The following is a 10904-nucleotide window of genomic DNA, read 5'->3' on the forward strand; positions in this document are numbered from 1 at the left end:
AAGCCTATTAAGCAGCCTAGATAAGGTCTAACGATAAACAACCTAACGAAGAGGCCGATATAGGCCTGCAAAACCCCTTATATTTTGAGCCAACAATTAAGGAAAGGTAGAAAGCAGCTTTAAAGCGTAATATACCTGTTAAGGATTAGGTTCGTGCCGTCTTGTTTAACTTATAGATAAACATACTTCTTCTTACCGTTCCCGTCGGCTTTATAGTCAATTATCTTCACATTAACGGTATTACCATATTTATCGTTAACTTTATTGCCATCATTCCGCTTACTACAATGCTTAGTTACGCTACTAAAGAGATTGCGCTCCGCGCCGGTAATATATTGGGTGGTCTTTTAAACGCAACTTTTGGGTACGTTTCTCCGCTTCTTATTTATCCTAATATTATTTAAAATTTAACGCAGAAACGCTGTTGAATTAATTATCTCCATCTTAGCCCTAACTAAGGGCTAGATTACCATTGTTAAAACTTCCTTAATTAGTAGTATGCTTTCAAACTTACTCCTTATCCTTAGCATATACTTCTTCTTTGGAGGCATTAACCGGATAGAATAACATTTTAATATAATAGTAGCAAATACTACAGCCAGTCTTCTAGCTCTGTCCGTTAGCAGTCTAATTATTCTAACCACCTTCCACTCTATACTGTTAAGTAAGTTTAATGACAGCTTTGGACCTATAATAGATACTAACCCACGTAGCTACGAGCCTTAATAGCTCTATACTTAATCGGGAGCTTTCCCACGGAACAGCTGTCATCCTCCTAATTGTGTACGTTTGCTACCTTATATTTTAATTAAAGTTATATGCCGAAATGTGTAATGCTCCAAGCCAAAGGGCTCCTAAGCGTAAATCCTCCTAAGTTAAGCAGGATTTAAACGCAGAAAAGGAAGACGACGAGATTAAGCAGCCCAAATTGACGATCTGGGGCGCAATTATAACCCTTGGATTCTCTACCGCGTTGGTCGCCTTCTGTTCCGAGTTTATAGTTAACAGCATTAGTGATGTTACGGCAAGCGGCACTGTCTCCACCACTTTTATCGGTCTTATCCTACTCCTAATCATTAGGAACGCTGCCGAGTATATAATAGCGGTTATAGTAGCTTATAAGGATAAAATAAGTCTAGCAATTAATATTGCTATTAAATCTAGTATATAAATCGCTCTTCTAGTTCTCCCCTTCGTCGTTATACTTGGTTAGATTAGAGGCTAGGATTATATAACGCTTTTATTCGATACCTTTCTGATCGCTATTTTATTTATTACTATACTTTTAGTAAACTATCTTATCCAAGATGGCAAATCTAGTAAGTTTTCCTTTCTATATAGGTAATCCACCCTAACTAATACTAAAATAGACTGGCTTAAAGGCGTTCTTATTATAGCAATCTATGCTATTATTGTAGTTGCCGGCTGGTTTTATCTAAAACAAGTTTTAGATCCTCTCTGTCCTGCTTAGTTTAAGCCTCTAATTACTATCTTACTCCTCTATTAGTGTCGACCAGTTTCTATTACCTGGAGCTAAATAGTATTTTTATAAGCTGTGTGTATAGCTTTCTAGCAAACCCTAGGCTGATCTTCTCGTATCTGTTAAGCCGTCTAGGTTGGCTAAAATATTGCTTTCTTTTGTCTTCTCTTGAAAAAAAAAATTTCTTTAAGTCGTTGCAAAGTTTATAGGGGTCTTTATGCGCACTAGTATCCCTTAACCCGTTAGCAGAGGGAAGGCCTATACGCGAACACCAATAAGTACGGCCACTAAATCCTATTGATTTGATTGGTAGACTCTTATCGATAACCTACGTGCCTAAGTTGACGGGTTAAGGTCGTATGAGCTGGGTAATCGTGCGAGCTAATCCGCCTATAAGCCACTCCATGCACCTTCTTTATGTGATCCCTTTCCGGAGATACCGAGACTGCTACCTAGTCGCGCAGCTATAGATAGCGACTTATATGGTTCGCTCACCCATATAAAAGTCGAATGGCTACGTAAAACTCGCCGCCGTACACCCACTCCTAATTTCACCCCCAAAGAGCCTGCCCCTCCTCGCCGTAGCCACGTAAGAGCACTTTCCCGCTGAAATCCACCCATAATAGTAAAATGTAAGTCGGATAGTTAGTCCTCGCGATAGGTAGCTCTTTAAAACTATTCAGGTGCACTTAAGTAACCATAATTATTGTTACTTAAGATTCCAATGGCTAGATATGAAGAAGGATAGAGCTTAAAAGAGTGAATTGCTTAAGCCCTACCTGTACAACATTAGATATATATCAGCCACTAACAACCAGGTCTTCTTAGCTAAGGGAATGTTTTAGACGGTTAAGATTGGTAATTTGTGTCTAAGATACAGGAATTAATTATCAAAGTAGCATAATTCCGCGAAAGAAATAAAACTCTAAGCGGTTTTAATCTTTTAAAGTCATTTCTTCTCGAGCCACTTCCATAATTTTATTAAAGCAGCCTCGTTATAACGTCGCTCGGAAGTTATAAAGTCCTCATCTATTTATCCGTATGTACCTCCGGATATAAGGGCTTTGCTAAAATGCTTACAAGAACCTAAATCAATAATGATAGGGGTATCATCTTCGCCGACTATAATGTTGCTTAGATTAAGGTCATTGTGCGCATACCTAAGGGAGTAAAGATACTCAACTTCTGATTTGATACCATCCATATATAGTCTTTTATTAAAGCTATGCGCGCCTTCCCTTAGTCGGTCTTCTAGTGTTTTCGAATATCAATTAAGGACAATACCGGTAATACGACGCCGGTGAATAATATAGCCGTAATATCGGATAATATTCCTATGATGCGGCTTTTAAATAAGGGCTTTAAACGTCTCGGCTTCTCCTAAAAATAGCCTCACTAGCAGGCCTAAGTTCACCCAGTTATCGTAGATGTTTAGCTTAGGACGTTTAACATAAACATCTACCTCTGCTGGGATTAACGCAACTGTAATTTGCGACGGCACTTCAGGGTATATATCCTTATCTAGAACTCGTTTCAAAGCCTTCTTAAGGTCCTAAAAGCTCAAATATATCCCTCTAATTGGCGCTCTACCAAAGTAGACATAGTCTTGGTCACCAATGAAGGTGAAGACCGAGCGCTTAAAAACACCAGTTTCCGAATCGGATATACCGTAGAGGCTATGCAAATCTCTAATGGAATTAACTTGTAGCCCTTTGTTAGGTCTATTTATCATCTACAATGCCTAAAGTGTTCCCTTATTAGTTAATAAGGAGGGTATATCTCTGGTAGCTAAAGGTAATAAAGGCGAGTGTAGGAGAGCATTAGTTAAGGGTAGAAATACAACACTAGGAGTAAAGGATAGAGGATAGAGGAAGGATGTATAATAGAGGCGCGTCAGAGGCTAGCAGGCAGAAAAGATATAGCTTAGTGGACTAAGGTTTATCCAAGACTACTAACTACTTTGAAGGAAAAGTTCTATCCTGCACTAGTTAAGAAGACGCCAGCACATTTTAACTAGGTTAAAGAGGGTAGGCTAATAAAGGCTAATTCTAAGACATCTAGATCAGAAAGCGACGAGTCTTTTCATTTAGTTTAATTTGGTTTTATTTTTACGCTATAGGGTGCTAAGAAGGCTTATAGGCTTACTAAGCTAATCTAATCTAATTGGAATAACTCTATGTTTTATAATAAGTCTTTTCTTTATAGAGGACTAAGCGAGTTATAGGGTGGCTGACTTATCGCTACTAAGCATATAAAGGTAGAGGACTTATAAGCTTACTATAAGCGAGTTCTTAACTTCAATCTAACGTACATATAAACGACAATAAGATACTCTTAACATAGAAGCAACTAGATAGAAAAACAATACCGAGCCAAGGAAATCCTAATTGGCGCCTTAATTCTCAACGCCAGAAAATAAGAACGTAATTGCGAAAATCTTTTCTTATAAGAAATTTCTCATTTCTTTGGCTTCTTGGAGGCTCTATCTACGGTACAATCCACTTTTCTTTTACGTGTCCCTCTTCTTAATAGATCTTCTAAATAATTATCTGGCGCCTCTCCTGGTTGGTCTCTTTGCTTATATAGTTTACCCCTCCAAGCTATCTCTATTATAACATCTTTAAGCGGTTTATATATCCTAGCATGACGATAAAGGTGACGCGGGTTCTTAGTATAGTATAATACGAGTTTCTTATGCGGTATACCCGCGGGTAAAACCCAGGTAGGATACCAGTATACTACTATAATAGGACCATATATAGATACAACTGATCTATATCTAGGGTTTCGGAGACGCTTTAAGTCCTCTATTATATAGCAAGTTGGCAACTATAACAAGAGATACTTTAGTTATCCGTCTGAAATTATAGTATTAGAAATTGTTAACACTTTAGTCGGGGGAGGTATATCTCCAGGGAAGTTTATAGGATTGGCTAAACTATTCTCTGCTTAATTATTAGTATTGCTAAACAATATATAGGTGTTTTATAAACATACCTGGAGGTACCGGTAAACCTTTAATATAAACCTCTTTTGGTTAAGGTAAGTCTATCTTAGCCTCGCCATAGTCCTTTATTGGCTTAGGTGAGACTATTTTAGTTTTGCTGCGGCCTTTTAGGCTCTTAAGGTAATTGGCGTACATTTCCATATCCTCTTGTATATTACCCTCTATATTGTTATTAATTTTATAAAAGTTAACCTTATTAGGTATTTGAGCGGGCGTATAAGGCATCTATTTCTGCATAGGGTCGGAAAGCTATAATTGTTTCTTTTCCCTGCTGGTAGATGCTATGTCTTTATTATTAATGCAATTTTAGGATAATTTAAGGTTTCTAGTAAGTTAATAAATAGGTATGTTATCTTCGGGGCGATAGCATATTGTGATGTTTTTATAAGTACCGGCTAAGGACCTATAGGTTATATTAATAACGTATCTAAGCTTAGTTAAGGTAACATATATAATGTCTGATATTCTTATAAGGATAGTAAGGGATATATAGTTAAGAGGTCAAATTTAAAGGTAAGTCGAATTAATGGCATATAAAAACTAGGAGCACGACGTTTATATTCCATTTCTCTCCTAAGGCGGAGTTAGGACAGAAGGTAGAAGGGAAAGGCGGAGTACACTAGCCGCCCTTTTCCACTTTATATGGTGTCTATAGTATAATATTTAGTGGCTGTGATTACTCTTAGCTTACGTATTGTCTGCGCCCGAGACTATAGGCGCCTAAAGTGATCTATAAGTAAAGCATTAAGTGAGGCATTGTTGGGGGTAGCTATTAGCTAAGCTGTTGCTAAATTTAAACGGCTGACGATTTCTAACAGACACTACATGCCTTAGTAGGGTTTAGAGGCGTTTGTATAAAGTTGTAAACTAGAACTAGAAGTTAACAATGACCCCTAATAACGCCTCTCTTAGTAGGAATAGCATTATATAATCCACTTCCGACGCCTACCCTTCCCGGGGAAAGATACTACCTAAGCAGTACACTTATCCTAGCCAGTTAATCTTATATATTGACCCCCCATCTGTGGTAAAGGAGCTATTAATGCCTGTGGGGTGGTTTAATTGGCATTATGGCTAAGCCCTTTATAAGCGCTCCGCCTTATATGGGCGGCAATTAACTCCTATTAATCTGCCTTGCGTTAGGGGAGATCTTTTACTTAAGGCGCTAAGCAGCCAGTACTTAGAGGTCTATAGGCTTGTTTTATATCCCAATAACATCAACCACAATTTCTCCTTAAGTGATATCCGCAACCCTAAGTACCTACAAGCGCAGCGTCCCTAAATTGTTAGCTAGTAAGTGGGCGTTTATAGATAGAGAAACCGACTTCAGAGATGACGGCAACATAGAGGCGTTAGCTGGTTGGGGAAGTGACTTTAGTAATAAGGATTAAGAATGGGACGCAGAGACATTGTATGACGAAGAAAATGGTTTCAGTACTAAAAATCAAGAAATAGGGGCAGATAGCGACGAGGCTATATAGGCGACAGTTGGATACGGTGGCCTTAGCTTTATAGTCTTAAATCTGTAAATACAGGATATAAATATAAAGAAGATTTCTAATAAAAGCTGGTAAAAGGGTTAAAACTTTAGCCTCTTTTTGTTTAGCCTATCGCGAAACAAAATAATATTTTACCATTTCTACCAGAGTCTCTGCCCGCTTGACTTATAGCGAGCTATAAAGCATTCGTAATAATCTATGCTTTCACTTAGATAAATTTATTCACTACCTTAAAAGCAATAAGTAAATAAGTAAGTAAGTAAAGATTTTAAGACTATCTGCCGGCTTGTTCAGCCATAAGTCTCGGCTCTAGAAGCCTATCCCTTTTTTTTTTTTTTTTAGGGGCTTTACAGTCTGTTTATATAGTATGGCAGGGTAGCTGTCTCCGTAGTTGTCGCCCTCTCCTCTCTTTCTTCTTTGGCTGTTCCAGCCTTATGGTCTAAAACAACGCCTTTATCCCACCCTTTGTGGTATCCTATTTACGCAAGCCATTCCATAAACTTATTCGCGCCTTCTCCTACTATCTATAGTCCTGGGAGCCCTTTTATGCCCTTAGGCGTAAGTTCTACCAGGCTTTTACTATTAAACTTTTCACACTCTAGGTAGTGACCTCTTTCTCTAGGTTTACTATATACGCACTTTACGCCCTCCTTTCCTTAGCGTTCCCTATGTGTGTTTAATCTGCCTATCCCTATCCTTTTTAACAGCACGTGTCTAACCAGGTCTCTTTCGCCTTTTAGTTTAGGGATTCTTTCCCCTCCTACTTTTTACATCTCTCTATAGTCTAAGGGGGTTTCGCCCCCTTCCCATCCTACTCCTAACCTCTTCTTTTTCCTTTCTTCGCATAGTCTTTCTAGCTATACGTTTAATCCTCCTTCTAGGATTACCGTCTCTTCTTCCGTATATAGTTCCTCCCATTCCATACTTGCGTACTTAAGGCATCTATCTAGCAAAAAGAACTTATGTGCCTTGGGGTTTAGGCCTCTTAGCTTTATAGCATTCTTATATAACATCCTCGGCGTCCTAGGCCTACTTAGCTCTCTCCCTAACTCCTTACTATCCATATAGAACCGTACCTGTCCGTTCCTTACTTCTCCTTTGGCCCTATAAGCCAGGTACATTACCCTTAGGCCGGCGTCCATATTGGTGTTATAGGGTCCCACGCGGACCGTGCCTTTAGCCACTATTATAGACCGCTGGTCCCTAACCTAATAGTGGGCTTCCTATTCTTTAATAGACACGAAGATCCATTTTAACCCGGGAGTTTATCTAAGGAAGCTCTTCTTAAACTAGTCTTCCTCTAACCTTCTTACCTGGACTAGTAAGTGTTTGGCTTTCCTACTCCATAGGGCCTCTACGTCTTCCGTTACATAGTTCCTTAGTTTATATATCCTAGTGGCTTTCGCCTTTCTCCAGACGGTCAGGTGATCTATAGCGACCCTGTTCAGCCTAAGGGAGGCCCTATCCCTTATATTCTCGAGAATATCCTCCATCTTCGGAATTCCTATCTCCCAGTCCAGGACTTTTAATAGAACGCTCTTATCCGCGCCAAGGGCGAAACATTTACACACTTTAAGCGGTTTCTCTAATTCCTTTACTAGAGCCAACTGTCTCCAGGCCCTCTTCTTTCCTTTATTATCTAGGCTTCCTTTCCACTATACCTTGGATCCGTAGACTAGGGAGGGGATAAGTATTATCTTAATAATCTTAACTGCGGCCTCCGTCCTTAGTCCTATTTTGGTTATTAGGTTCCTAACAAGTCTAGCTACACCCCATCCCGCCGCCGTTCTCCTTACCACGTGGGCCGTAAAGCTCAGCTTATTATCCAAGACGATTCCTAGGTACTTAACCTCCCGGCTTATCTTCACTATATATCCTACTATAACGATCTCTTCCCCTATAGGGCTTTCTATCCGCGTCCCATGGTATATCATTACCTCCATTTTTAACGGCTTAATCTCTAGGCCTAGTCGTTTAACTTTAGCTACGAGCTCGTTGGCCTCGGTTTCCGCGTTCTTTAGGGACTCTTTAGGCGTAGTGCCGCACGCCACTAGGGCCACGTCATCCGCGTATAAGTATCTTAACCTCTGTCCTACCATTACTAGGCTAAGCAGCAGGCTGAACAGCACTAGCAACATTAGCGACCCCTAAGGGAAGCCGTCGTCTAGGTAGATGCTCCTCCCCCTTACCCGTCCTTTCCTAGGGTAAACTGTCCTGTCGCTTATAAAGTTAACTACTAACTAAACAATATTATTAGGGACCTCTTTATCTCTAAGGATCTTATACATAAAGTCCTTTTTAGCCGCGTTAAAGGCTCCTTTAATATCTATACACACTAGCGTCTTCTAGGTCTTATATCTGTTCTTACCTTCCTATTTTATCTCTAGGTCGGCCAGCATCCTAAGGGCTATGTCCGTTATAGACCTCCCCGGAATTCCTCCTACTTAGTTTTCCCCAAACCATCCTCTCTTAAGTCCGGTTTCTCCTAGCCACTTTACCAGTGCCCTTTTCAGTCCTTTGCCGGTCACTAGGAGGAGCGTAATTGGCCTTTAGCCTTTTGCCGTACTTATGTCCCTACCTTGTTTAGGTATAAGGACCAGTTCGGCTTCCTTCAGGGTCGCCTTCCCCTCCCTTAAGTCCTTGTTAATAAGGTAGGTCACCTTATATATATCCGGCTCCAGCTCCCTAAGTAGGTCTGCTGTAACCTTGTCTCGTCCTAGTGCTCCGTTCTTCGCTTTTAGGAACGCAACCAACACTACCTTCTTGTTTAGGTCGGTCTACTTAGCTAAGGGTCTCACCTTCCCCAACTTAGTCCAGTCGTTTGCCTCCGACTCTGTAACTGCTAGGGCTTCCAGTCTTACCAAGGTCTCTACAATCACGGTGACTTACGTCTCCTCTATCTCCTCCTCGTATTCTGCCAGTTATCTTAGCGCGTCGTCCTAATATTAGTTCCTCCATTTCGCGAGTTTATAGATATCCTGGTCGGACCTTGCGTTCTAGACCGCCTTGGTCCAAAAGGCTACTCTCGCCCTTTTAATCTTATTCCTTAGAGCTCTCCTTTCCTTAGCTCTTCCTTTAGGATCCCCTTTAGGGTCTCTCTCTTATACTCTCCTAACCGCTTTTATTAGGTCCTTATTCCACCAGGGCGTCTCTTTAACAGCTAACCTTTTTACCTCTAAGTTCGCCTTAACGACCTCCGCGAGGTTCTCCGTCCACTCCACTAGGGACTCCCCCTCTTACGTCCACTATTCTTTGCACTTCTTAACGTTTATTTTCGTTCTTATCCTAAACAACTTTCTTTTAAGGAGCGCCGTCTAAGCCTATATAACCCCGTAATTTAAGCCGGACTGCATCTTATTAAGGCCTCCGGTCGCCCCTAGGACATTACTAAAGACAAAGTCTAGCGTCACGCCTCCCCTTATTAGGACCTCTTCGTCGTTTAACAGGCTAAGCTCCGCTGCCCACTTATCTAGCTTAATTACCCTATAGGCCCTTCCTCTGTTCCACTTAAAGGATTTATTAAAGTCCCCCATAACCAGGACGTCCCTCCCCTTCGTCGGGATGCCTTTTACCGCCTAGGCTGTCTGTCCGTCGTTCTTTTCTTTCAGGTATACGTATACGTTAAAGACCTTAATGCCTTCCACTTCTACGCCTACTACGTCTTTTATAAGTCTCCTTAAAGCCTTTACCCTTAGACCTATCTTTACAAAAGTTACCACTCTCGGTCTTTCTTTCTCCTAGTCTTCCGACGGGCTGAATAGGTTATATCCGTCCAGGGAGATAGTAGAGACCTTGTTTTGGTCCCGAAGGACCGCTGGTTCCTAAATTAGAATCACGTTTACTTTTCTATCTACCGCCTATACTAGAAACGCCGCCTGCGTTTGCCTTAACCTGGCCGTGTTATTACTAAGGAGGTTTAATTCCATTTAGCCAGCCCTTTTCCTTTGCTTGCCTTATTTCCCTTAGGATTGGCTTTTTCTATCTCTTTTACTTCTTCCCTCTTAGACTTTACTTTAAGGTCGGCTTTGGTCTGTTTCCTCTTAGCCTGGATAATTTACTTATTTGGGTATAGCTACTAGTTACCTGCCCTCCTAGGTCTCAGGGGGCATTTTGGGTTATTACTCTTATGGTCTTAGAGGCACGCCGCGTATCTAGGCTTTTCCTCGCATTCTCTATATTCTGCCTTGCCGCAGTTCCCGCACTTGTTTTCTTTCCTACATAGGCCTACGTAATGCATTTTGCAATTCCTGTAAAACCTTGGCCCTGCTTTATCGGTGACCTTTACCACTCCCACCCTATCTCCAAATATAGTGGTAAATCTTTTAATCTCATTGTCTTCTCCTATAAAGACAATAACGTTGCATTTCTCTTTATACCCTACTAGCTGGATCAGCAGGATCTTCTTTAGATCTATATTCCCTTAGTTCTTAGCAATTTCAAACCTAATATCCGCTTTGTTTAGGGACGCCTAATTCCCATTAACCATCCTTAGTCTTGTCACCCCTCGAAAGATAAACTTGTTCCATTTCTCGCTAGACTCTATATTACCTGCCCCTATGGCTTATTTAATTTCCTCTTATTTATTTATAAGGTTTATAACATCTTATTTTGTCCTAACTAGTAGCGCAATAGCGTTTCTAGTTTGGTTGGCTCTTACAAACCCTTTATTTTCTTCCTCTATTAAGCAAGCTCTAACGGCATACTCCACGACCACCTTATCTAGTCTTTATCCGCTAAATCTTAAGAAGACCCTTAGGTCTTGTCTCGTTATCCCTTTCATTAGGACCCCCCTAGCCGCCTTCTTCTCTTCCTCTTAGTTCTGTGGTCTGAAGTCCTTCTTTAGGACCTATATCTACAGGGGTCTAACCTATATAACTAGGTCTTCCTTCTGCTTAGCCTCGCCTTTCTAATTAGCGGG

The 10904-nt window shown here is 40.8% G+C and overlaps 1 protein-coding gene across 1 annotated transcript; it reads right to left on the reverse strand.

Moving 5' to 3' along the window:
• Nucleotides 1-2513: 2513 nt before the first annotated feature.
• Nucleotides 2514-3212, reverse strand: K441DRAFT_691072 (uncharacterized protein; the record flags this gene model as incomplete). The annotated part of the gene is made up of 4 exons (XM_067652449.1): nucleotides 2514-2731; nucleotides 2765-2814; nucleotides 2848-3001; nucleotides 3071-3212. The coding sequence occupies 4 exons, from the start codon at nucleotides 3210-3212 to the stop codon at nucleotides 2514-2516; spliced, it is 564 nt and encodes a 187-aa protein (XP_067497147.1).
• Nucleotides 3213-10904: the final 7692 nt, after the last annotated feature.

This window comes from Cenococcum geophilum, assembly GCF_001692895.1.
Source record: "Cenococcum geophilum 1.58 unplaced genomic scaffold K441scaffold_83, whole genome shotgun sequence".
Lineage (NCBI taxonomy): Eukaryota > Fungi > Ascomycota > Dothideomycetes > Gloniales > Gloniaceae > Cenococcum > Cenococcum geophilum.